Raw genomic sequence first — 27,875 nt, 5'->3', positions numbered from 1 at the left:
AGTATAAATAAATCTATGCTTTCAAATGCATTATTCAGAGATATTAGGCCTGTCAAATCAAAACTGGAGCATGTGAATAAGAGAGAGCAGAGTCCTAACCAGCTGATCCAAACCAAACTCTGAGCAGCCGGCGGCTGAGACGGAGCCAACCAGCATGCGGACCAAACTGCTGCTAAGAACTCATGTTTAAATGAAATAGCAAGCAATGAATTCAAAGTGTGTATTTACTACACTAAGAGGAAAAGGAGATTTATCTGAGTTCTGTTGTGAGAGATTCGTGAGTAGAGAAGCGGCATCAGGTTTACAATCCCTCCTGCTAGGACGAAAACACAACTGCAGGTAAATGTGATGATGATGTGTGACAGGTTGAATGCAGCACAATAATCATTTTATTTTCTGAAATCTTTGGTATCGTAATCGTTTAACCAACATTTTAGTTCAAAATAAAATTTGAATAATCACCCTGTGCTCCAACCAAACAAAAGAGAATACAAAATACACTCATGTAATAACAAAAAATAAGTTAATTTGTCATTTTAAAGCAAATAAGACAAACTCTACGAATACAGACTTTACATTTTCCAACATTGACATAATACAATTGAAATGTAACCATTTAACATATAAAATCGCTCATGTTTTCATCAAGGGTATCTACAGCATTACTATACTTTAGAGAAGATTGGTACAGTATATGATGATGTACATTATATATATATATATAAAGCTTATGTGGGATACACAAATAAATATCACCCAATGGATGTTATCTACATCTCATCACATTTTAACTCCTCAGAGTGATTGTGTCTTGATATTTGTCTATATTGATGTTAAACATGGAACTGCTGTGATGCAAGTCAAATTTGATCTGACCATTAAAGTATTATCGTATTATCGTATCGTATTTCTGCAGGAGATCCACACATAGACAACTCAACATCACAAAGAGGTCAAAAACTTCACAACAGCCCTTTCAATTGGGACAAAATGTATCGACAGTCATTTAAAAATGACCCCTCTCACAACTAAGAAGAAGTTAAGAAAATGGACACTGCAAATATAGCTAGGTAAAATGCCAAGTGGGTACAGCTCATTACAAATGTTAATCTTGGGTTTGCTTTCACTCGATGAAGCTCAGTGCAAGTTCTTTCATGAAGTGCAGGGTCTTTCATGAAGACTTTCACCTTTCCTAGTCGGATTCTCGTCCCCCTAAATCTATCACAGCACGATGGAGTCTAATCGCCAAAGTTTAATATATATTGCCCTTTGTATACACAGCAATAAATATGTTTATCGCACTAAACAAACTTCAACTGTCAATCATTCCAAACACTCTTTAAACCGAGGAGGAGGGGCACACTTAAAATATTGTAACGCAATTTAATCACATTACAAAGTTTGACCCAAAGTTGCTCCCACGCGGATGTTCCCCATGAATTGAATGGTTTTGGAAGAGCAAAGGTGGCAGATAAATTGGCAATAGCTACAAGTATTGCACATATAGTGTTCGCAATATGATAGCAGAAGAGATAATATGCATATTAGACTGACACAGTGAGTGAAAAGAGGAAGAAAAAGGTTTGATTAGCAGCATTATATTTGTTATTCAGACAACATTTTAGAGGGTTTAATTCCAAATTATGCAAGTTAACTGATGATGGCAGGAAATAGTTCAAATGAATTTTTTTTCCGCTTTTTTCCTTATATATTACACCTAAATATGGAAAGGTTATATGTTGTATGTTGTCTCTGAAATACCGAATTTGTTATACCAATTAAAAGAAAAAAGTCCTATCATATAGACTCTTCCTTCCATAAAATATTTGGCAACATTTGCAAAATATTTGGAAACATTCTGAATCATTCGGTACAGCTTTGTATGTGGTTTCACTTACATTCATTCGGTACAGCTTTGTATGTGGTTTCACTTACATTTTCTCTTAACATGGTCTTCAATATTTGAAAGTCAACTACAAGGCAAACATGCCCATTTAAAGACAAATAAAATAAAATGGGAAACTACTATGCAAAACACTCTGTATATATTGATCAGAATGTAGTCATTACCCGTTTAATAAGTGTGATGATGGGGACGATTGAAAACAGAACGAGTAGTGACCCCCGTGTAAAAAGAATGGCCGAAGTTTGTAAACTGGAAGACATTTTGGATATCGTTCGTTCTGGCAGTACTATTCCGGGTCATTGGGAAACGATTGTAAACGAAACATTTAAAGTGGTCCTGCAATCTTCATTTTCCGAAACATTCTGTAACATTATCTCAGAAATGAAACAAACATCAAAAGTGTATCATGTGCTCTCATTGTATGCTCTGTTTGTAGATGTAATGCATCTGTGTGTTGAAAACAGCATACACGTGAATATTTTGACTGAAGTGAAAAACTTCCATCACGATATCTCCAGTAATATGGGGAATTCTAATCTGGAGACTGTCCTGGGGATGCTACAATCACTATAACTATTGATTTTGTGTGTGAAAAAAATAAAAAAAGTGTTTTTTACATCTAAAAACTGTTGTCATCATTATAGCAAGGGGGGCGTGTCTGATACATGCGTATTACAGTCCTTCTTGTTGTGTTTTTCAGTGTTTTCTGTGTGTCTGTACACACAAAGCACACTTCATTATCTACTTTTCAGCTTTTTTAAAAAGAAAAGTGTGTCTTTCGGTAACCTTCTTGAGAGAATTAAGCATAAATCTGTCAAAGATTCTTAACGAAATCTACTGACACAAAGTACTTCATTATCTACTTTTCAGCTTTTATACACAAAGTGTATCTTTCAGTAACTTTCCCAGAGAATTTAAGCATAAATCTGTCAAATGTTCAAAACAGCCTTGTTTTCACTGAAATACCCTCAAAATGACAAACTGCCATTATTACGAAATCTCCTCAAACAGAGTACTTTCTACAGATGAAGCCTCCCACTCAACGCAATATGTCCCACCCACTCAGCAAATCATATAAAACTAAGGACGACCGTTAAAAACTAGCCATGGATCTGAGAAAAACCAAGTCTGATGTAGCCTGCCCTTATTATCACCAGGATAACAGATATGGGCTTAATGACTGGATGTTACAAAGTAGGGGAGAGAATGTTCCCGAAGAAGAGCTCTCCTCTATAACATATCCATGTAAGGTCTTTAGGACAAAAGAGGACCATGATAACATGACATATGAAGAATATCTTCATCATATACTGTACCAATCTTCTCTAAAGTATAGTAATGCTGTAGATACCCTTGATGAAAACATGAGCGATTTTATATGTTAAATGGTTACATTTCAATTGTATTATGTCGATGTTGGAAAATGTAAAGTCTGTATTCGTAGAGTTTGTCTTATTTGCTTTAAAATGACAAATTAACTTATTTTTTGTTATTACATGAGTGTATTTTGTATTCTCTTTTGTTTGGTTGGAGCACAGGGTGATTATTCAAATTTTATTTTGAACTAAAATGTTGGTTAAACGATTACGATACCAAAGATTTCAGAAAATAAAATGATTATTGTGCTGCATTCAACCTGTCACACATCATCATCACATTTACCTGCAGTTGTGTTTTCGTCCTAGCAGGAGGGATTGTAAACCTGATGCCGCTTCTCTACTCACGAATCTCTCACAACAGAACTCAGATAAATCTCCTTTTCCTCTTAGTGTAGTAAATACACACTTTGAATTCATTGCTTGCTATTTCATTTAAACATGAGTTCTTAGCAGCAGTTTGGTCCGCATGCTGGTTGGTTCCGTCTCAGCCGCCGGCTGCTCAGAGTTTGGTTTGGATCAGCTGGTTAGGACTCTGCTCTCTCTTATTCACATGCTCCAGTTTTGATTTGACAGGCCTAATATCTCTGAATAATGCATTTGAAAGCATAGATTTATTTATACTTATCATTTTGTATCTGATAATCGTAATAAAAACAGGAACAACGTATCTATTGTTGTCAAATGTTTTTAAAATTCATGTTTTTTTGTGTTAGATAAAGAAATTCTAGAATGTTTTAGGGAAAAGTTAAGAATTGGACCCCCTGCATATTTCGATGATTATCAGTAAACATTGTGAATAAAAAAAGTTTGGGCTAATTTTGATATTGCCCTATACCTGTTCTATAATATGCACTTAAAATACAAACATTTAAGCAAGCACTTTCCTAATTAACAAGAAAAACAAGGTGACACAATTGCCGATTGCTGAATAAAGAAAAATAAATGGATAAGGGCAGGGAACACTAACACTATCGCACAGATAGTGTTCTAAATATATTTTGATGATTATCAGTAAACATTGTGAATAAAAAAAGTTTGGGCAAATTTTGATATTGCCCTATACCTGTTCTATAATATGCACTTAAAATACATACATTTAAGCAAGCACTTTCCTAATTAACAAGAAAAACAAGGTGACACAATTGCCGATTGCTGAATAAAGAAAAGTAAATGGATAAGGGCAGGGAACACTAACACTATCGCACAGATAGTGTTCTAAATATATTTTGATGATTATCAGTAAACATTGTGAGTAAAAAAAAGTTTTGGGCTAATTTTGATATTGCCCTATACCTGTTCTATAATATGCACTTAAAATACATACATTTAAGCAAGCACTTTCCTAATTAACAAGAAAAACAAGGTGACACAATTGCCGATTGCTGAATAAAGAAAAAATAAATGGGTAAGGGCAGGGAACACTAACACTATCTCATAGATAGTGTTCTAAATCTGCCTACCTTCCTTGCACTTTTGTGTATAAAAGCTGAAAAAAGTAGATAATGAAGTACTTTGTTTTTAGTAGATGTCGTTAACCCCCTGAGGCAGTCCAAAAACTAAGAATCTGTCTCTTAACCACCATCCCCCGAGAGCCATAACATATTTCAACTCCCTACAGCAGCTGGGGTGTGAACTCCCGTACAGAATGTCAGTCACTGTGTAACACTTTTTTAGTTTTGGTCGATGTGAGTGTTCGTATATCTTGAAATCGTTTTAAAAATGTTGCCAGTTTTTGAATGATTTTAATAGTTTGTTTTACTTTGCATATTTCTGCAGGTCTCCCTTGAAAAAGAGATCTATGATCTCAATGGGACCAATCTGGTTAAATAAAGGTTTTATATTGACTGGCTAATGTGCCATTTTATTTGTGTTTTACAGCTGTATTTGTCTGCCTTTCATGTCTGTGTTTTATATGTTGTAACTTTGTACATGCTGCCCTTCTTGGCCAGGTCACTCTTGGAAGAGAGATTTTAATCTCAATGAGGTTTTTTTTTTTTACCTGTTAAATAAAGAATATATATATATATATATATATTAGTGACACTCTGCAGATTTGTGTGTAATTCACATGGAGGTTGAGGCATATCCAGCCACCCCGTGATATCAATGTCAGCCATAGCGCTGTCCAGATCTGGTGTCCAAAATGTTGGTGAGGATGGCGGTCCTGTAGGCGTTTGATCCAGGCTGCATATCGTGGGGAGAGACTTGGTTTTTCTCAGATCCATGGTTGCTGCTCTCTAAAAATGTCCTTGCGAGGTCCTTACTTTTTAAATGATCTGCTGAGGTGGGTGGGACTTGTTATGTTGACTGGGGGGCGGAGTCCTCTGCAAACGTGAGGGTCTTTTTCACCAGTATAATGTCCATCGATGTCTGACTCTGTTTAAAAAGTTCTTTAAGCTTTGTAGCTTTTCCTTCAATCATTTCCAGCCATGCAGTCAGAGGCACCCTCAAGGACGTTTGAAATACCCCGCAGGTAGAATTAAAATACTCCAAAACAAAATCATCAGAGGGGTCCTTACCCAACGTCACCAAACGGCTTGAGCGGTAATACCAACGCCCAGAGGGTCCGCTTTTAGTTTCCCAGACGGTGCCTGTCAGGACTCTTCTCCCTTCTGGCTGTGTGGGAATATCTCCTTCTTCTTCCTTCACATTGAGGGGTAACGATGCAAACTCTTCTTTAATCTCGCATGCTGTTTGTGTTTCTTTGCTTTTCTTTACAAATATCTTGTACACCTCTGGTTCCACGATGGTTTCCTGATGCACTACTTCTTCCGATACAATGGTTGCGTGTAGATCTCGGGAAGACACCAGAGTTAACACAGCCCAATCTGTTGAGGTCAGTGTCGCTTTAACACTACGAGGTCCATACGTTTCTCCATTCTTCAGATTGTAGAAATGTAGTTCATTAGCCATATAGTTGAATATATAACCCCAAACATCGCCATTTTCTAGAGTCCATTCTTCGTGAAGTTCTTCGGCTGTAGGCGTCTGAACCCGGCATACAAACTGCATTCGTTTCTTGATTGGAGCACCCAACGGATGGCTGTAAGTTGTCACCGGTGTCTCGCTGATTAAATTCATATCAAAACGTCTCTTGGCCATTTTCTCTCGGCTTGAAAAATATTTAAGAGTGACGCTGGCTTTTTATTTAGACAGAGGGAGAGGGGGTGAGGGGCGGGGAAAGTGTGTGTGTGTGTGTGTGTGTTCCCCCTCCTTCACCATATGTTTTCTCCCCTCATGTCCTGTCATGTCCTGTTTGCAAAACAGAGAGGTTTAAATATGTGTTTTTTAGATGCTTTTACTTTTGATTAATTTCATTACATTCGATACTGTATACAGGATTAACCACACAGGAAGTGGTTAGGAGGCGGGATATATATATCCTAGACATATTAATTGATTGAAAACAACGGCATTTTATTTTCTCATTTTTTTAATTTAAATTTAATTTATTTTGTAAACCGGAAGCGGGGGCGGGACATCCGCCGGAAGCGGGGGCGGGACATCCGGTCGAACGAGGCGGGACTTCCGGTCGAACGAGGCGGGACTTCCGGTTTTCAAAATAAAAATAAAAAGGCGGGACTTCCGGTCAAATAAGGCGGGACTTCCGGTCAAAAGGGGGCGGGGCGACCTGTCACTTTTTTCTGCATACTAATGAGATTGATATGGCATTTGTACTACTACTCACATTTAATATTCCTGTTTTGTTGCACTGTAATAGTTGTTACATTTACTTTTATTAGATTATTATGTATGACACCTCTATTAGGTTTTACCTTAAATTGTCCTTGGGCAGACACACACCGTTAATATTGGGTATTGTATTGGGTTCGGGATTCCTATGGATGACTGCCTAGGAGAGAGCGCAGAGAAGCGTGTAAGACTGCGACTCTGCCTCCTGGTCTCAACTCCAGTTTTTCATGGATTAAGTCCACAAAGCCCTGAAATGTTTGCCGAAATGAGATTTGCACCTTACAAAGTAGGATGAATGCCGTCTCTCTTAAATCAGACCAGGTTTTTCCCAGAAGGCTGTCCAATTATTTACGAAGCCCACATTGTTTGCTGGGCACCACCAAGACAACCAGCTCTGAAATGATGACATGGGGCTATACATGTCATCATTGATCAGTTTGGGGAGGGGACCAGAGAAGATTACGGTGTCCGACATTGTTTGAGCATAACTACACACCGACTCCACATTAAGTTTGGTGCATTCTGATTGGCGTAAACGAACACCATTACTACCGACGTGAATAACAATCCTACTGTATTTACGTTTATTTTTAGCCAGCAGTTTAAGATGCGCCTCAACGTCGCCCGCTCTGGCCCCCGGAATGCATGTGACTGTGGAGGCTTCGGTCTCTAAATTCACGTGTCTCATAATAGAGCTAATAACCAGAGTTGGCTTCTCAGCGGGTGTCTCGCTGAGTGGGGAATATCTGTTAGATACGTGAACGGGTTGGTGGGGACCTGCGGGTTTCGCTGCTCGGGAGTTGCCGGGGGACGGCTAATAGGAGCTACCTTTTGCCGGTCCGCACTGAGTTACTTTCTAAGATGCGGAGCCGGGCTTCTATGGCTATGATTCCCGCCTCCAACCTAACAACTATACTACATTTAACACATGTATCGGTATCAGTAAAGGAGGTAGGGAAGTAACCAAACATGAGACAGGAAGAGCAGGAAATAGCACCAGAGGGTGGGGAAAGAGCCATGGCTAGCTATCAAGCTAAAGTAGCTACCGTTAGCAAACCCGAAAAGAGTGTAGGCAACTGTGGAGTTACAGTCGCTAAGAGAAGGAGAGTTGTGAGTGATTAAGCTGTAGTAACGTGTGATTACAACGTCAGGCAGTTGCTGTGATCAAGAGTTTTAAAACGATCGATTAAGTTAAGATAATAAGCTATCAGCAACAGAACAGGCACACGGGATGCCAACAACCGGAAGTTACAACATGCTTACCGCAATAGTGGTCCGTGAGATCTTGCGTGGAGCCCCAGATCGAGGGAGATTATCAGTGGTCTGGTATGTCTTCCATTTTCTAATAATTGCTCCCACAGTTGATTTCTTCACACCAAGCGGCTTACCTATTGCAGATTCAGTCTTCCCAGCCTGGTGCAGGTCTACAATGTTGTTTCTGGTGTCCTTTGACAGCTCTTTGGTCTTGGCCATAGTAGAGTATGGAGTGTGACTGTTTGAGGTCGTGGACAGGTGTCTTTTATACTGATAACAAGTTCAAACAGGTGCCATTAATACAGTTAACAAGTGGAGGACAGAGGAGGCTCTTAAAGAAGAAGTTACAGGTCTGTGAGAGCCATAAATCTTGTTTGTTTGTAGGTGACCAAATACTTATTTTACCGAGGAATTTACCAATTAATTCATTAAAAATCCTACAATGTGATTTCCTGGATTCTTTCCCCCCATTCTGTCTCTCATAGTTGAAGTGTACCTAGGATGAAAATTACAGGCCTCTCATCTTTTTAAGTGGGAGAACTTGCACAATTGGTGGCTGACTAAATACTTTTTTGCCCCACTGTATGTGCCAGATTTGCTCCAGTTTGTGACTCTTACAACCTCAGATCCAGTGTCTGGATACGGTTCCAGGTACCTGCTGTGCGGATTGAGGCTGGAAAAAGGAGACTTTTTTATTATGGTTCTTGGTCTTGGAATGACCTTCAATCAAGCCTCAAACTGATGGCACTTGTCCCAATAGCCTGTTTTAAATTGAAGTTGTCTGAGGTCCTTACCACCAGCTGCTCTTGCAGTAAGTAGTGTACCTTTCTTACTGTTATTATGTGCACAATGTAGTGACTGCTTTTTGTCTTTTTGTTTACTTAGTTGTGTTCTCTGTATTTTATATGTCTGTGTTATGTGTAATAATGTGTAACGTTGCTGCCTTCTTGGCCAGGTCAGCATTGTAAATGAGATTGTATCTCAATCTGGTTAAATAAAGGTTAAATAAATAAAATAAAAATATAAAGTCATTAAAACTAGCTGCAACTTCACCAGCTTTGATAACACTTTAATGATAAATAATTATAAAACATATCATATATATTATTCTGAAATGGACCAATTTGGACAATGACTACTTTTGCTTTTGCTATATTTTGATGCTCATACTTTTGTACTTTTACTTAAGTAACATTTTGAATGCAGGACTTTTACTTGTATTACTACACTCTGGTACTTTTACTGAAGTACAAGATCTAAGTCGTTCTTCCACCTCTGCAAGATTTCAGGACATACCCAGAGGTGGAACGGGAAAGAGGTGTGGGCTTGTGAGTGACCAGCATTAATACCTTGTATATTGAGCTAAGCATGCTCATGCAGGAATAATAAACACTTTTTTATCCCAATAGTAAAGTATGTCATCATTTGGGATACACAATATATCAGTAGGTGACTGAAGCTGTTTATGGTTCTGTCTGAAACATTCACTTGACCATTTATGATTTGGTGGTAGGCAGTGTTGGGACTAACGCGTTACAAAGTACTGTAACGTCGTTATTTTTGGCAGTAACTAGTACTCTAACGCATTACTTTTTAAATTCAGTAACTCAGTTACCGTTACTACATGGTGCGTTACTCCGTTACTGCGTTAGTTTTGTAAATGTATTTAAATACTTCCTGTGTCACATGCGGAGACGGGCTGTGGGCGTGTTTGTGTTGTTTACTAACAAGACTATCATGGCGGCGGCGGAGCTCAAGTCTAGTTTCACCACCTGGAGATATTCTCACTAATTCACTTTTGTCGAGCACAAAGAAAAGAACGTTTTAGTTAAATGTAAGTTGTGTCCTGGCGGGTCAAAGAGCCTATCTACTGCCCAAACCAGTCATTCAAATCTCTTAAAACATCTGCAAAAACAACATGCTGGGACGAAGCTAGTAGCTAAGACCACAGAGACTCAGCCGACGCCACTCCACCTCCACCTGCACCTAAGCAACAGCGGCTGGATTTTAACCAAGGGACTGCTAGCCAGGGAAAAGTCGATAAAGCCATTGCACGGTATGTTGTAGAACACATGCAGGCTATTGCTCCAGTGGAGTCACCCGCTTTCAGTGAGCTAGTTAGCATGATAGCATGTCCGGTCGGCACACGGCATATGAAACGGAAAACTTTTTAAACTACCTGGAGAAAGAATATACAAAAATGTAAAGCCAGCTAATATCGATGCTATCTAGATTGCATATAATGCATGTCAAGTTGATCAACAGATTGTATTATTCTCCAATGCAATAACAGTACTGAAATGAAGGCTATAAGGGCATTAATATAATGGGAGCCCTTTTTTAAGTAACTAAAACGTTACTTTTCACAGTAACGCATTACTTTTTGGTGTAAGTAATCAGTAAAGTAACTGAGTTACTTTTGAAATGAAGTAACTAGTACTGGTAACTAGTTACTGGTTTTCAGTAACTATCACAACACTGGTGGTAGGCTTATCAGCAATATGCTGTTCTTGACTGTATGTGATTTTAATGAAAATATGTAAAACATTTCTTTATCAGACACCTTTTAAAGCAACTGAATGCAGCTTTGAAAATAACTTGTGATTGTTGTTTTGAAAAACAACACATACAGATGTAGCACCTCATTTCAGACTCCAGCTTACAGCCTACGACCTGCCTAAGACCAGTATCGAGGAATGTTAAGCCCTCCCACTATTTTCCAAGAGGGCGTTACCAGATTTTCAATTTCAGGTTTTAACCAGGAGATGGCGCTTCATTCACAAATACAGAAAGACAAGTTTCATGGACTTTCAGTTGTGTTTTGAAGAACATTTGAACACATCAATATTTTAGATCAAATAAAGTATATCTAATCTTGTAATTCAATAATATATAGTCTTCATATATTAAATAATCATAATAATAATGTAAATGTTTACATTACACTTCTTTATTTGTTATGCTAATACTTTTACATTTACAATCGTTTGCTTTAATATGCAGTATATTTTTTGTATATTTTTGGGTTTGCTTCCTCCTGCTCCCTTTCAGACACATACTGTATGATTTATTATTATTATTAATATGAAGATATTATTAAGATAAGATAAGATAAGATGTTACTTTATTGATTGAACATTTTAGTTTAGAATGTGCTGTCCCACGGTAATTCAGAAGGCTCACAGGTCACATTCCGACCATTATTTGAAACAATAGGTGCTTTCACACCGTCTACAGTTTGATTTGTATAGAGGGAGCTCTGTGGCTGAATGGCCAGCGATTAGATGTGGCACATTTATCATAGGTGATCAGAGCTAACTGCCTGCCGTCAGATTTCATTTAAAAAACAGGTCTGATTTTAAGACTATTTCTGCGCTCATAAAGAATGATAAGAATAAGAATAATGCGTATTGAACTGGTTTAATTAATTAGTGAGTTTATTTAACACTAGAACCGCCAATCGGGTCAATTTGTGTGATGTGTGTTGTGTGTGTGCAATGTAACTTTTTTTCAATAAAATATTAAAGTCTCCCAGTCCGTGACTTTTCCTGAAAGTGTGTTATGTAGCACCCTATGTTGTTAAAAATGGCATTCTAATAGCGAGATTTGACGGTTTTAGGTAGGCCTATACAAAAACCTCTAGCGGTTCTAGTGTTAAGGTAATTAGGTACAGTAGAAGCCCTTTTTTATCAGTAACGAATTTAGCAGTTGAACATAAAAGTCAACGAACTGAGGGTCACTTGCAATGACAGTGTTGTGTCTAACTGTAAGCTTGTCACTCAGAGTAACCTACAGTTAATGTAGCTGCTGGAGAAGAAAGATCAGGGGGGGGGAGAGAGCTGTGGTTGATGGGCCATTAGTTGTGTAAATACACAAGTGAGAGCTGCCGTTTCATTCAGGCTGCGGCCCCACGAGGACGAATTCGGTCGTTTGCGTTACTGTTTAGTGTCATATAGACCGTTCAGCCACACGAGGACGACCGAATATGGCACTAAACGACTGAGGAAACGACAACGGGTCCCAAGGTGGATAGAAATGCATACGCCACTCTCTGGGGGGTCAAACAGCTCCGTGTGTGCGCCCTATACGGACATTTTCAGATCACTGATAGTGATTGCGCAATAGCCCCGCCTCTCCCCACCTCTTCTGCTCACCTCCGCTTACCCCGCGCCAGTGCTGAAGTGTTTCCCCACCAACAACAACAACAATGGCGGATCGCAGAGTTGCTATCGTGCTCCGGACGCTATTGACCATGCTACAGTTGTTTGTGCAACATCTACAGCAATAATGATGAGGCAATAGCCCCGCCTCTCCCCACCTCTGCTGCTCACCCCCACGTCAAAGTAAACTGCACCCTGAATTCAGATTATTTATCTTTCTCTCGCGAGTGAAGTCTAATCTGACAGGACGGAGACACGCAGCTCTGCTCACCTGAAGCTCCTCCCGCTGCAGCAAAACACACACTTCAAGTCAGATCATCACCCTTAGCTATTTTAATTACCTCTCAAACTCCCTAAACTAGTTATAAATATGTTTATTTTTACAGTCGGCCGGGTCACTGATTACTGGATGAGCTGCTGCATGAGACAGACACTGGCGCTGTCCGAAGAGAGGGAGGAAAAAGAGAGGCTCCGTGTATTTTATCATTATATTATATAGAGTCGTTATTCATTTGTTTTAAAGCTCAATAAATAACAAAGAAGACCTTTGACCGGCACTTTTATAATTTTGTCCGGAAGATTTCAACTTTAATACACGCTGACTGGCGAAAAACTCTGCCCGGTTCCCTCGGCCCCCACCGCGGAGAATAAACAGAAGGGCAACCATGACAACCATGCTTCTTCGCTGCTTTTGTGGAGGAAGTTACAGCGCCACGTAGAGGCTCCTGCATATGTACTGCAGCTTCTCCAGCGGTTGGAGCTAAACGGAGCGGTCTCGTGTGGGCAGACACTATCCGGATAATTATTGCATGTGGACGGAAGCCGTTTGCGATTGCGTTTGCGTTAATCCTATGCGTTTAGCCGTTTTCGTCCTCGTGGGGCCGCAGCCTCAGACTGTTTAAAAAAGGGTAACGGACTATTTTTCTTAGCGGATGCATGTCAATTTAAATCAATACAACTATTTTTTAAATCAATAAAAACCTTTTCTAAATCCATAAAAGCATTTCAATTAATATTGGGAGTCATGTCGTTACTTTGTTGAGAATGTGGCCATGTAATAAGCGGGATAATTTGCAGCGACTTGTTCCTGATGGGGAAAATAACACCCTTCAGCTGATCAAGATCCCTCCGCTACGCGTTGGGATCCTGATCTGCCGACGAGATCAGATCAGGCAGATCAGATCAGTATATTCATATGTGTCAGTGATTTCATGTCAATTCGGCGAACATAAACATAAATGATCGTGGTGAAGATGATGATTAAATTAGGATTAAAAATCGAGAGCCGAGCTGCATTTCCTCCCGTTCGTTTTTTTTGACTAAACAACATTATTTTGTTAAATACATACATAGTGATGTTTTGTAAATTATTACATGTCTCTTATTTAGCACAGAGTATGATATCCGTGACATATGGATCTTAACAAAGTTCCGCTGTACATCCAGCGTACTGTATCTGACTTTATTTTACATGAGCTCCAGTGTGGAACCCCACTGCACCCCCTGGTGGATCAATGATCCATTGCAGCTGGCTTCATAATAATTACATTTATTTATCACGGGGAGGTCTCAAGTCAAGCTGGAGGTTTTCCCTTGAGCGAGGGCAGATCACGTACCAATCACGGCCCTCGCGTTTCAAACTGTCTGAAATGAAGCGCTACATCTGTATATCAAGAAAAAGTTAAAAAAAAAAAAAAGCTCGAAGAAGAAGAAAAACATGTTATCAGTAAAAATCATAATTGGCAGGTCAGACTTTAAAAAAACAAAAATAGGAATTGATGCAACATCACTACTCGTATTATGTCAAGGCTCAGTGCTTCAGCAGAATCAAAGGCCCTGCACTTTTTTGCCAAGTCATACATAAATATTGTTGCTAAGCGGGTCACGTTCACCTCCATTTTCTGAAAGTTATCAACACATGAGAAACATAAAAACCGATAACGGAAAATTATCTGATTATTAACTAAATTATACTATGCAATGTTGGAAAAAAAACGATATATATGAATTATAGACTGGTAAATACTAAGAGTATCGAGCAGAGAAAGTGTGAGTTGTAATGAGGAGAGTGTTAGTCACCTGAGTAGTGGCTTTAGTTTTAGTATCAGCAGTGAGGAACTTAGAGGAAACTTTAGAAACAGGAGCTTTGTAGGGACTGGCAGAAGTGGAAGCAGAGTTCAGCTTGGGAAGACAGCGAGAGGTCAGCTTGGGAGAAGGCATGTTCTCATATAGGTCAGAGTCATAGTGCACCTCCTCTTTCAGCTGGCGCCCCCCTGTGCTGGGACTGGAGTACTGCGACTCCGGGTCCTTCAGTTAGACAAGCATGCAGGCAGAGAGGGAAGAGGAAGAGACAAAATACACAACAGAAAGAAAAGTCAAAGGAGAGAAAGAAAGGAAGAGATGATAGCAGTACAAATGTTAGTTACACTACTTTTCCATAACAAGTGTCTGTGTATGGTATAATGTTGTTTTAACATGTAATATATCATTCAGTTTATTTCATCTTGGCTTAGTTCCCATTAACATGGCCGTAGTGATTCATGCTATAAGTCGTGCTTACTTTGACCTCCCCCTCTCAGTTTGCGAGATTCTCAGAAATAAGAACTCTCAAAACATCGAGTGGGGTAACATTTTAGTTTTTGAGGAGCCAAAGGCAGATTTGTAAATTGTTTAATTTCAAACAACTGATGTAAACTGACCTGCTGTACGATCATTATTCAGCTAAATCCAGCTGAACAAAATATTTGTTAAGACCTTTACGCTACGTATAACCTCAGATGTTCCCTTATGGCGGGAGAATGTTGTCCAGCAAGGGATTGATCAGGCAAAATCCAGGCCTTTAAAAATCTCTTCCGGTTGTCTTGAGATACCAACATGCTGCTGTGATTGAGGGCTGTAGAACATAATGCAATGTGGTGATTATAGATCACTGTGACCTGAGTTTAATCAGATTGTGATACAGGAAAGAGTGTGAGGCTTTTGTCGTGTCAACAAACCTCGTCCCTGCACTCTCTTACATTGACTTGTACATTGTCTTTGATATGTAATGTAATTAACAGCTAGATGGTTTACTGTGGTTAAGCTGCTTTAGCTGATTTGTTCTGTGTGTGTATCGCCCATGAGCAGGTGTGTTCTTACCATTCCGTTGATGGGCACGTCATCATAGTGCAGAGCCATGCCACTGGGGCAGGCGTAGCCGTTGACTGGGCTGTCCAGGTACGGGTTCAGAGAGACAGCACGCTTACTTGTAAAACTGTAAGGACAAAATAAACGTTGCAATGTATTTAGTCCAGGAGGCCTTTCTAATATGCTGTGGCCTGTCAACACACAGGAGTAAAAAAACCTGTTTGTAATTCAGCGCAGACATGATGTGCGGCAAGTCATAAAAGTGCTCCAAAATAAAGTTGCACCAGTATGAGGCGCAGTGAAAACTACCGGCCCCAGGCATACTAGCGAGTGGGCACATTTCAGCTATCGGAGAATAATGAAGATGTGATTGGTTGTTCCACTCTCCGTTTGTTGCAAGAGTGGTAAGGTAATTAAGTGTAAAAGTGTGGACTGGACTGACTGACACTGACACCAACAATGTCTTGGATCCTGCAAAAAAAGGAGGAAAGGTGGCACAGAGAGAGAAAAAAAGAAAAGAGCACACAAGGAGGAGGCAGCCTGTCCTAAACTCACAGATTTATTCAGAGTAAGCCACATACCATTACATAGTTTACAGGCAAAACTGGGCAACTAATTAACTCAATTTAGCCAAATACATTTTTTGCGCTCTCGTTTTCTATATTGTAGCCTGATGTGTACAGACTGTCAACAAAAAAGTTTCTCAGTCTAAATATCAAGTAAGTTCAGTGGTAGGCCCTGTGTGACTGGAGACTGTTAGGCTATGCCAAGTATATGTAATACTATCGTTAGACTGCAGCTAACTGTGGCACTACAACTCTTCACAATGTGAGTGAATACGTAAATCTGAATTAAGCCGTGTGTTAGTGTGTGGGCAGCAACGCTGAACTATTGACGATGCAAACAACAACAAAAAACCCAAAAGCTGGTAGTGGCCTGGCTGGGTGAATAACTCCGACCTGACTTATTGTCTGGCCCCAGTGGCGCCCGTTGCAATGGTGCTGCCCGGCGCCCACTTCATTATTAAAGGCCACACCTGGAAGCTGTGGGCAATACTCCTGGAATCAATATTTGTCATATACGTTTATATCATAATTGTTGTAATGTGTTGGGACCTCACAATATGGAAATGAGCCATAGATCTTAATTTCCCATGATATTCGTGGATCAGGAGCAAATATGTGTATGAGGACGTAGAGCAAAGTTCATCATACTATATAAGTAATATTCATGATAAAAACAATAAAAACTTGTCAGGGTTTTAATCACTAGAATAAATGTTTGTCATATACCAGAAGGACTGCTTGGCCAGCTGGATGACATTGGCGGTGGTCTCAACGTCGATGTAGTCGTAGTGCAGGGTAGCTGGGTCTGTGGTGGAGCCAGTCTCAGCCAATAAGATCCCCAACCATCGACCCATCTCCTCAGAGGAAGTGGCCTTATGGAAAGGACAAAGTTATAGTAAAAAGGATAAAGGTATGAGTTCAAGTTGAGAAGAAATCAAAAGCATTTGATTTTACTTAAGAATGCTATGGTTTCACAAGGAAAATTATAAATGGGAACACATTTGTAGGCAGAGGGTAGCATGCATGTGAGGAAATAGAATCAAAACTAACAAAATGACAACTGGAGGAAGTTCAAATACACATAACTTCAAATACACAGACACAAGTCACTGGTTGGTGGAGAACTTGTTTTACCATATAAAAGAGAAAACAAGAATAAGTAGGAAAACATTTCTAAGCAGTGTTTGTGTGCTCAAGTCCATTCATTTATTCCCTGGCATTTCTGCTTCATCTATTGGCTGACAGTGGAGTTCTAATAGCTCACTTTGACACACGAGTACACATCTCCTGAAAAACATTATCCAACAGATCATTCGGAGGTCGCAGCTCACCTCCAGTACTGCCACCTCCTGGCCATTACGAAGCAGGCGGAAGGCAAATGGGTGTTTGTAATCCAGGCCAGGACTGACCTCGCAGCCTCTGAGGGGCAGCGAGGCGATGTGGCTCTTCAGGTCATCACGGTCCTTATGGAGAAGCAGCTGGTTTTCTTTTAGACGGCACCAACGCTCTCTCCAACGGTTATTGGACAACACGTTTAGGTAGCCTGACGAGCAAAGATAACAGTCAGGAAAATAATGTTCATGATTTTAACAATATCTTCATGAATGTGTTGTCATTTAAAGTCATTTTTTACATCTTACATTCTTTATAGTATTAAAGGTGGGGTAGGTAAGTTTCAGAAACCGGCTCGAGGTAGACTTTTTGTTATATTCCACGGAATGTTCTTAACATCCCGATAGCAATGAATATCTTAAGTGCTTTGACAAAAAATCCATAAAAAAATGTCATCTGTGGAATCCGTAATACTGTAAAAAGTACTGTCTGTCAGCTTTCCATCTCGTGCACGCACACATGTATCTTGTGCCCTCATTGGGCGTGCCGTCATTGGGCGTGTGTTGGAGGAGGTGCTCTGTAAAGAAGTCTGAAGGAAGGGGCGGATTCTTTTTGACTATGTACTTTAACATTTTTGTGCACTCGAGCCGGTTTCTGAAACTTACCGACCCCACCTTTAAGGTGTAAAGAGATACAACATATTTACATTTTGACAGGAGCCCCTAAGGCTTTGACAGGAGCCCCTAAGGCTGGGTTGACTTTACTTTGAGGTAAGTCAGAGGAAGAAAGGCAGATTTCACACAGATTTCATGAACTGATGAATACTGGAAAGGGTTGATGACAAACTTATCCACAAGGTGGTAATTAAAAATCAGTAAACTGTTGTCAGCGGCATGGCGGGGAGTCATGAATCATGTTTGATTTAACTATTACAAACATTTTCCCTAAAGTTATATCATTGTAATATATCACTTATATATAGGTCCTAATGATACTGGAATTTCCTGCTTGAACATATTACCGCATGCGGGTACGTCTTCTTCTGCTGAAGATGTCTGCTCGTCTGTGGACGGCTTCTTCTTTCCCAGGCCGATAATTTTGGTGATCTTCTTCCCTGCTCCCTTCCCCACCGTCCCAGTCTTCTGCTCAGTCTTTGCGTTCTTCTTCCCTTTTCCTAAGAGAGAGAGAACAACTTCCGATGAAGGAACATTTGTAAAACATTGTTATTTAGGTACTCCGCATATTGAATGTGCACTGCGGTCTAACAGAAACATGGGAAATTACTGAGAGAGATGTGTTTACATTAATGTTGATTCAATTATGTGTTGGTGCTTTTGCAATTCTGTAAGTAAAAAAGAAAAGAGGAGAGAGACAAACTGTTGCATTCCTTTGAATCAGATCCTTGTGGGATCTAAGGCTCTATGTCTGCTGGTGTAGCTTCCCCACTGGTCTGAGTGGGTTGATTTCAGCTGGCCAGAGGTGGGAGGTAACTAAGTAGATATTGTCCTTAAGTATTATTTTGAGGTACTTGTACTTAACATGAGAATTTCCATTTTATGCACATTTTTATTTCTACTCTACTACATTTAAAAGGGAATAATGTAATTATTTCTAACAGCTTTAGCTACTTTTACAAAATGCATCTCTAAAAAATATAATTCTTAAATATTTATCATATTTATATATCATAACTTTGTCTACAACAGTAAAATGCTACTTGATGCTAAAAATATTAACAAAAATTGTGCATTAAGAAATATAATTATATACACACATAAAGGTAATTTTTTCTGCTCATTGATTACTTTGACTTTTTATACTTTAAGTATGTTTGGCTGATAACACTTTTGTACTATTACTTAAGTAAATGTAACCTATTATGCAAAATTCACTTTTTGATGAATTTGATACATAAATATGTGTACCCGGTGTGTAATGCTGCGTTCACATCGGACGCGTTGCAATTTTTGGGGGCGGCGCAATTACAGGTAAAGTCAATGCAGAGATGGCACGCATGAAAAGGTTGATGCGAATGCCACGGCGCGATTGAGGCGATTGAAGGGGGCCGCGACAACCGCTCGAGTTCAATTTTTTCAACTAGAGCGTCAAATTTGCGTGAGGTGTTCGCGCGGTAGCCAATCAGCGGGGAGGATCTCAGCCTGCCGTCACTGATGTTGAACCAGAAAACCAAAACATCAGCCGTTAGCTGTTAGCACACAAGGCTCACAGCTCCTCATATCTGTTCAGAAACTGGACAAAAGTTAAACAAGTACAAAACACAAACTGTCTGTCATGGCGAATACAGTCGCTGCTTTATTTATGTCTGTAGGATGTTGTTGTGAGTTTGGACGGAGCAGCTACAACGTTAGCTTAGCTTGGTCGATCCGATCTTCATTAATAAAACACGCATTTTAAAATGTTTTTCGCCTGCCGTCTTGTCTGCAGACTTGTCAAAGCATTAATTCATGGTTTTTACTAACCGTTATCAGTATGTTGTTACTTCGGCATCATTTTGAAACGTGTATTACAATTCAATTAATGTAAATATGTTCATTTTGTTATAGTTTTAGCCCCCTAGCCAGCGCGTCTTGTTTGAATGATGCGAGTAAACACAACTGACAGCCGCGGTGAAACTCGAGCGTTTAGAGTGATGCGATAAGAGCGAAGCGAATATTCGCATCGCGTCCGGTGTGAACACACCATAAGGAGACTCATAAAGTGTCAGAAAATACAACCCTCTCTCTTTTCCTCCTTACCCACATCTCTAAAAACGAGGGACAACGGAGCTGATCCAGATTTGCTGCGGTCATGACGGCATTACTCAAATGTGGGCTGAAAAAGTTTCAACGTGGCTTATGATCAAAGACCCAAGTTAGAAAATAAAAGCGTTGGCCAAAAGATGTGATTGAAATGTGTTCCCCTCCACTGATGACATCATCCCAAATGCTCACAATGAGTGTCCAGAGGGAATCTAGACTTTGTATGCTTTCTGAATACAAAAAAACGAAGTAAAGTCAATCGAAGATCGGCTTTAAATGTTTTTTCCCTCCCTATTATGGTTTGAAAACTACCATGGCAACTTAATTAGATAGGAAGCTCTCTGTACTCAAACAGTCTAAAGTATTAAAACACGGTCCACACACAATGCAGGCTTTAGGGGGAAAGCAGACACACAGATGTGAAAGAGATTGTAACCTGTTTTTAAAAAGAGCAATTATCATTATGTTTCCCCTTCAGGAGATGAAGAGGAGGAAAACCCTGATCAGGGTATTTTCATTCCAGCAAATCAGCTCTTTTTGTTACCATCCATGGAAAGAATGTGGCTGATTTAGCTGAAAAGAGTGTTCAGTACTCAGTGAGGGAATAACTGAAGTAAGACTAAGAGGTAAGTCCAGGAACTCACTGGAGTGTATTATTAGGCTCTTTCACACCAAGTACTTTTCCCAGGAATAGTTCCCGGAACTTAGTTTCCCGGAAATCTTTAGTTCCGGAACTATCTAGTATCTATCATGTTCACACCGGAATAAGTCCCTGAGGGAGGATTACGCAAATGAAGCTGCTGACTTCACTTCTTCTTCTTCTGCTTTGGGTTAGGGTTACTAGCAGGCTACTAACAGAGGTTACTGGCAGCCGCGAATAACTTCATGGCGTATACTGCCACCCGAAGTCCCTGGCCGGATGTCCCCGGAGTTGGGGACTCCCAGCTGCTTCTACTGAAGCCTTCCGAGTAAATCACCAGAAGCACCGACACCTCCTCATCACTCCACCGCTCCCATGTTTTATTTGGTGTCGCCATAAGTTAGTCTCTGTCCGTTGGTGCGCTGGGCTAATGCCAGGGTTGCCAACTTCGGGTACCTGGCTGGAGTGGGATTTTGATATCATGGGTTTAATTACACATATGCTCACTAAATGACTGCTATCGTGTCAGTAGCGGGACCTTAGCATCAGTGGCGGTTCTACAGGGTGGCACGGGGTGGCAGCTGCCACCTCAGAAAAATGCCTTGCCACCCCAGCTGCTACCCCAGTTGGCAGCTTTGTTTTGAAAAAAAAGTTGTGGCTCATCGGACATTTATGAGAAAAAAATTCTAATGTCCGAGTGCAAGTGAATGCAGCACAAGACACGAGCCTTGTAACCCCTCCCCCGGCCCTGGAACGAGCTTGGAAATATGATTGGCGGCGATTTCATTTGAACGGGGTAAAATGAGAAGCATTTTGGATCCAAGTAGATGGAAGGAATGAGGTATTTGCGGTCAGTGGCGGCGCCAGGGTATGGCTGGGGTAGGCTACAGCCATACCAAGAAATGGCTTAGCCCCACCATGACAAATTATGTTATGGTAAGCAAAATAAAATCCGCCAACTCGCGCGGAGTAAATTGCACAGGCAGCAGCTAATAAGATTGATTTCAGTAGCCACTTGTCTGGAAATACCGAAGACTAGAAACGGTTTTGAAAACTTTTGTCACGTAGTGATCGTCTTCTCAATAGAACATCTTTGATAATGTCTTCTGGCCAATCAGAATCAAGATAACGGCGTGGTGTTGTTGCAGGAAGTCCCGATACATCGATACAACATTACGTGTTGATAGAAATCAACATGTAATGAAATAAGACCCCACGGTTTGATGATTGATAGGTGTGTGGGCTGTCTTTCATTTTGACACACAGAACAATGGGGGCTATCCTCCCTTATCCACAATGTAAAGTAATTCACACAGCCTCTCCTCTTGTGTCCATCTGTGAGGAGCAGCAGGTTCAGCTTTCAGAACAAAGTAACAACAAATTAAATACCATTCATTTTTTTAAATATGTCGTGTAGTAATAGATGTATTTATTTTTCTTCTCAAGAGAGTACCAGAATGTGTATTTTATGTTAGTATTTCAAAAAATCTCCTGGGGGAGAATCCCCCCAGACCTGCAGGGGTTGGGTTTTCAGCATGTCTCCTCTTTCACCTGTTGAGAAATTTCTCCAGGTCGCCCTTTTTATTTACAACAAGACAAATGTGCCTTTTTATTTCATACAGTTCAATTTGGATTGAGACAGGGAAATAATCTAAACCTCACGTGTGGCGTTTCACTGTCAAGGGGAGCGTGTATGTAATTACATTGCAAATACTGACTTGAGCCCCACCACTGTATGGGTTATCCCTACCATAGATTACTCAACACAAATACTCTGGAGCCGCCACTGTTTGCGGTCTACAAGGATAGAGAAGAGCCTGTCAAGTTTGGCTGTACTCAGCATTGAATGAAAACGCACCATAGCTTTAAATCTTAATAAGTTTGTGAGGCGTTTTGCTGATCAAGATGGTAATCGCCACATTCAGCTGTAATAGGCATGCCAACTTGATGCTCTGCTCACGGATGAGTCGATGAGAATAATAAACTGTTAAGATGATGACCTTACGTGTGCATAATATTTTTATTTGTTGTGCCCCCAAAAAACTATTTCAAGTCCTGAGAAAGTCAAATAAGACGGTGTGTAAAACTTCACTGCCCAGCCAACAGAAAGTAACCTCTTTGATTTAACTAGGCCAGTAGGTAAGGGCTTTCCACTGGATAATAACTGCAGCGATGTATATGTTTTAGCTGAATACACATTTTTTAACCCTAACTGATGCAGTTAGTCACTTCTTTAATGTTTGTTCTTTCTGATGTAATGTCAAGGTTGTAACTGTTTGCAATGAAGTTGTGGGGCGCTGAACTGTTCTTTTGATTCTTTTTGATTTATGATAGTAATTACTTGAGTGAGCAAGCATCTTGAGGAACATTCATCATTAACTCCTCCAAAAATATAGTTTATTTAATAATAACACTGAATATGTGAATCATAACAGTGATTCTTATAGGAATAATATGATTGTTAATATTATCATATTCATACAGACAAACATCGATGAGACAGTTAATTAATGTACTTATTGCAGCAGTCTGCATAGATTTGGTACCCCTGGTATTGTTCAGTTACAATTAATTAAATGATGTGTGCCACCATATATTTATATGTAAGGATTTACTGATGTGCCACAATAATGTCACCTAATGTTATTGAGTTAAAATATTAATATTGTGGTTTTCCAAGTTAACACTGATTGATATGACTGCGATTAAATCAGCATATACTTCTGCCAGGGGATGCTACCCCTGAAATTCTCCTGCCACCCTCTTGCCACCCCATGAATATTTTTCTAGATCCGCCCCTGCTTAGCATATATATAGGATATATATACAAATAGTACACAATAAAGGGCACAAAGTTTCATTCACTAATGAAAGTCAAACACATGTTTGTTTCCACTGTTTTATTGTGTGCCTGTCGCGATAAGCAATTCATTGACTTAAGTAACACCTCTCTAGCAGGGACTGAAAAGGGGTGAAAAGGTTCCCGAACAAAAGTTCTAGTTCCAGATCTTTTTGGTGTTAACGCAAAATCCCAGTAACTATCGGAACTATTCCTGGGAAAAGTACTCCGGTGTGAAAGCGCCTATTGGGATTTCCCTGATAATTCTGTTGTATTTAATGGATAACAATAAAAGATCATATTAAGCCAAGGTGTTTCTACCCCACCCATTGCTGTGTTAAACATTGGATTTACAGTCTGCCAAATGTGTGCCTGTATTACAAAATGTAACTATCATGCCACAAATCTCGCTATTCATTTAGGAAGGCAAGGTGAACACTGCATTAAAGTTATTAACTAGCATTAGCTAATAATAACACTACTTAATTTTCACTGGCTCATGGATACTCCCAGTTGAAGGCATTAGCTGAAACAATAAGCAAAGAAGGGCAGCCATATCGCGTTTCTTCATCTGGGAGCAAGTGTACACTGGGAGGCTCAGAAAAACGACTGCTACATACTGAATGGTCTACACCTCGCTGGAGATGTAATAACAAATTGTATATGATTATAAATTAAGCTCTAATGGGAGATTGTTGCTGATCCCATTTCATATTCTCCATAGTTTCACAGCCAAGTCCATGAATCACTGCTCTGTGCTGACTCCATAAAACCCCAGTTGGATTTGGAAAATTAACTGCTAGTGGGAAATCTGTTTCTGACATTATGTTAGAAAAATTACCTAATCTTAATGATGAAAAAAATGGTGTTCAATTTAAGTTGACAATCCAAATAACTGAGCTGAGAAGCAAAGACAAATTTTGCACCGAAAAAAGGGATTTTGCCTGCTGAGCAAACAAATGGAAATGACAGACTATTTCACCCATATCTCATGTTTTTGGTTTCTGGTTCAGCAACCCTCAGTAAATAAAACCAAAAGCCAGGATATATCAGGATATATCAGGATATGGGTCCAAATTAAAAACAATTCAAGAACCCGCAACAAAGACATGAAGCCTAACTGTAAGTATTAGGATATGTTAAAAACACAATATATATATAATTTATATATATTATAAGATCACCCAAATTTGACAAAGCAATTTCAATGTAAGGTTCAATTACTAACTTTGTCTGGATATTTCCGTTCTGATAATGTGATGGTCCACATCATTTAAATTGTGTGGTAACACACCCTATATTACATTATATTATGTATTTCTAAAAGCAGTATTTATTCCACTGTACCGTATTTAATTTTACATTCTGTTCTTGTATATATCTTATTCTATTTACATGTATATAGACTCCTGCATGTACTTAGTCAACATTCTCTGCATTATTTAGCTTATTGTATTTTTCTTTCAACATGTATACTGTATAATTTAATTCATCTGCATTACTTGTTCATTGGTGTTTAAACATAATCTTGCACTATTTGTATTCTACTCCGTTTCCTCTTGTACTAATTGTATTTGTTTAAAAAAAATAGTGTTATTGTTTTATGTCGTATACATATTTATTTTTCATTGTTCGAGGAGCATGGGACTTTTCATTTCAAGATTTTGATTGCCATGACTACGCTGTGGATACTTTGCATATGACAATAAAACCTTTCAATCTTTGACATTTTTTTTTACTTATTTTAACCACCCAGTTAGTCCCCTTTCAATTTCAATGAACCAGATCTTGTCATTTCCTATGCGGGGAGAGTGCTTTCCCAGGGAAGTTCTTCCAGAAATCTTCTGTGCAAATACATTTCCATACTTTTATGAACTGGATGTTATTTACTCACTTATGTTACAGATGACTCCGAATCTTACCTTGGTCCTTGCAGTCGCTGTGTCCGTTCTCATGAGTTGCTTCACCATCGGAACTTGGTTTGTCATAAGATGCCTTCTGCCAGTTAGGGAAGAAGAAAGACAAATGAATACACAAGAAGGTACCAAGTGAAAAAAAAGAAAGTATCTAAGACACACAGATGTCTTATTACATTGTACATGGTAAAACCCTTTAGAGCAGGGGTGTCAAATTCAAGACCCGCGGGACAAAACAGCTGAGCTGCCATCTCCTTGGATCCGGAGACATGACGGAGCCACAGAGAGGGCAGACAAATCACTCACCCTTTTTGCTGATGTCAGCGCTAAAAGTAATGCTACTTTGGCTGACAAAACCTTAAGGGGAACCTGATCTAAAGGTTCAAATGGGGCTTTACTCAGTGCACGTAACACCAAAGCCAAGTCCCACTGAGGCACCAGTGTGCGTGACACAGGTCTGAGTCTCCGTAAAAACGGCTGGGTGGCTGCTGATCGCTCCCTCCGCCTGGGAGAGAGAGTCCCCGTGCCACGGAATTTCCCACGGTCTGCCTGACAGCGTACACTGTAGGCATGGACACCAGGACGCTCCCGTGCGCTCCGGGCAGGGCCGGCCCTTGGCATAGGCAGTATAGGCGAATGCATCAACCCATGGGGGGCAGCAAAAATCAGGGGGAATTAAAAATAAATAAAAACAATTTATTTCAATTTCATAACAAAACTATTTCCTGATTTTGGACCAACAAAGTACATCTTATTATCTTATCTTAACAGAACCACGCCTATATTGCGTACAGAGCCCATAAACTATGGCAAGCATACGAAACGCAAACTAACTGAATATGATATCAAAAAAGTATTCCGTTCACACGAGAGCGCTCGAAAGCGCTGGAGACTCTGTAGTACATATGCCGGGCCTGTAAGTGGCGCTGTACTTCCACACGAGACCGCTCGAAAGCGCTGGAGACGCAGTAGTACATATGCCGGGCCTGTAAGTGGTGCCACAAAATACACCAAAAGCAGCGAAAGAAGACCCCGTTGCCATGGTTGCCAAAAGAGTCCTCCAGCCCCTATGGGCCCATGTGCGTGTCACGTCCAAATTGGGATCAATAAAGTACTATCTTATCTTATCTTAATTAAGAAATATAAGTATTATAATTAGTGTAGCAGCTGACTGACACCTATTTTCAATATGGATTAATCTACCATTTATTTATTTAGTTCAATTTTGATCTATAAACATTTCAAAATAGTGAAAATGTTCACGAGACGTATCAAAGTGCAAGGTTATATCTTTAGATGGTACTGTATGTCTTAATGCTCTTATATGTGACGGTGTGACTTCCATGAAACTAATATTTTATATCTTCCCAACAGACGAGCTGATAGGAAGCCCAATGCCTGTTCCCGCATCTGCAGCTGTCATTTTCCTTTGAGAAAGAGAAAAAGGCCCGATTCATTTGAAGCACAGCATGTAGATTAGCTATTTTCCAAAATCCTATGGAGAAATTGCCGGAAGGAGTTTACTTCCGGGTTTAAGGACGCGTCACTGTGGCACTCTATTGTAGGGATGCAACGATATATCGAATATCGCGGTAAATAAATGTCTCAATACCGTTGTGAGACTGACAAAATATACCGCGATTATTTTTATTTTTTTATAATGTATATATATATTTTTTTTTTTAAACCTTTATTCAACCAGATGGTCTCATTGAGATCATCAATCTCTTTTTCAAGGGAGACCTGTCCAACATGGCAGCAAGTAGGTTACAACATGAACATAAAACAACAGATAACAATAAAGGACATTGTATTTACAGGGCTACTTGTACATACCTAGAGACATTGACAAGTACCAACAATATATCTCACCCTGTCAATAAGCCTCACCTTCTTGGCAAAAACTATATTGTTTTTGAAGTGGTGGAGAGACAATGAACAGTTTTACCCACTGCTGTTACCCATGGCCAAAGCATATCTCTCTGTCCCAGCAACATCAGTACCAAGCAAGAAAGTTTTTTCCACAGCAGTGGATATTGTAAACGCCCAAACATCCCAGCTTCTACCTGGAAATGTGGACATGCTCATATTCCTAAAAGATAACCTTGATGATGCTGAGTAAGTGAGTTAGTGAGTTAGAGTTGAGTTACTTGAAAAACTAAAGTGAAACTTGATTTATTCTATTGCAGGGTCTGATTATTATATTGTTGACACTTTAAAATACTACTATCCTACTAAAATGCTGTACAAACCAGACGTATTATTTAATAAAGAAAAACAATTCAAGTAAAAAAAAATATTGAAA

At 39.7% G+C, this 27,875-nt stretch overlaps 1 protein-coding gene across 4 annotated transcripts in view; it reads right to left on the bottom strand.

The window, feature by feature from the left end:
• The window catches only part of afap1 (actin filament associated protein 1), a 216,257-nt gene that overhangs the window by 36,492 nt on the left and 151,890 nt on the right, over positions 1–27,875 (bottom strand). For 2 of the 4 annotated variants that reach the window (XM_034106374.2, XM_034106373.1), the window contains exons 8-13: positions 25,577–25,652; positions 18,438–18,590; positions 17,416–17,627; positions 16,811–16,956; positions 15,531–15,645; positions 14,472–14,699 (exon numbers count right to left, since the gene is read on the bottom strand). In XM_034106374.2, coding sequence (XP_033962265.1) covers positions 14,472–14,699; positions 15,531–15,645; positions 16,811–16,956; positions 17,416–17,627; positions 18,438–18,590; positions 25,577–25,652 — 930 coding nt within the window. The remainder of the gene's footprint in view (positions 1–14,471; positions 14,700–15,530; positions 15,646–16,810; positions 16,957–17,415; positions 17,628–18,437; positions 18,591–25,576; positions 25,653–27,875) is intronic. The other 2 variants (XM_034106375.1, XM_034106376.1) reach the window with 2 other exon arrangements.

The sequence above is a fragment of the Pseudochaenichthys georgianus genome, chromosome 18 (genome assembly GCF_902827115.2).
Source record: "Pseudochaenichthys georgianus chromosome 18, fPseGeo1.2, whole genome shotgun sequence".
NCBI classification, from domain to species: domain Eukaryota; kingdom Metazoa; phylum Chordata; class Actinopteri; order Perciformes; family Channichthyidae; genus Pseudochaenichthys; species Pseudochaenichthys georgianus.
Note: the sequence above shows the minus strand (reverse complement) of the source record. Positions and strands in the feature narration are given on the sequence as shown.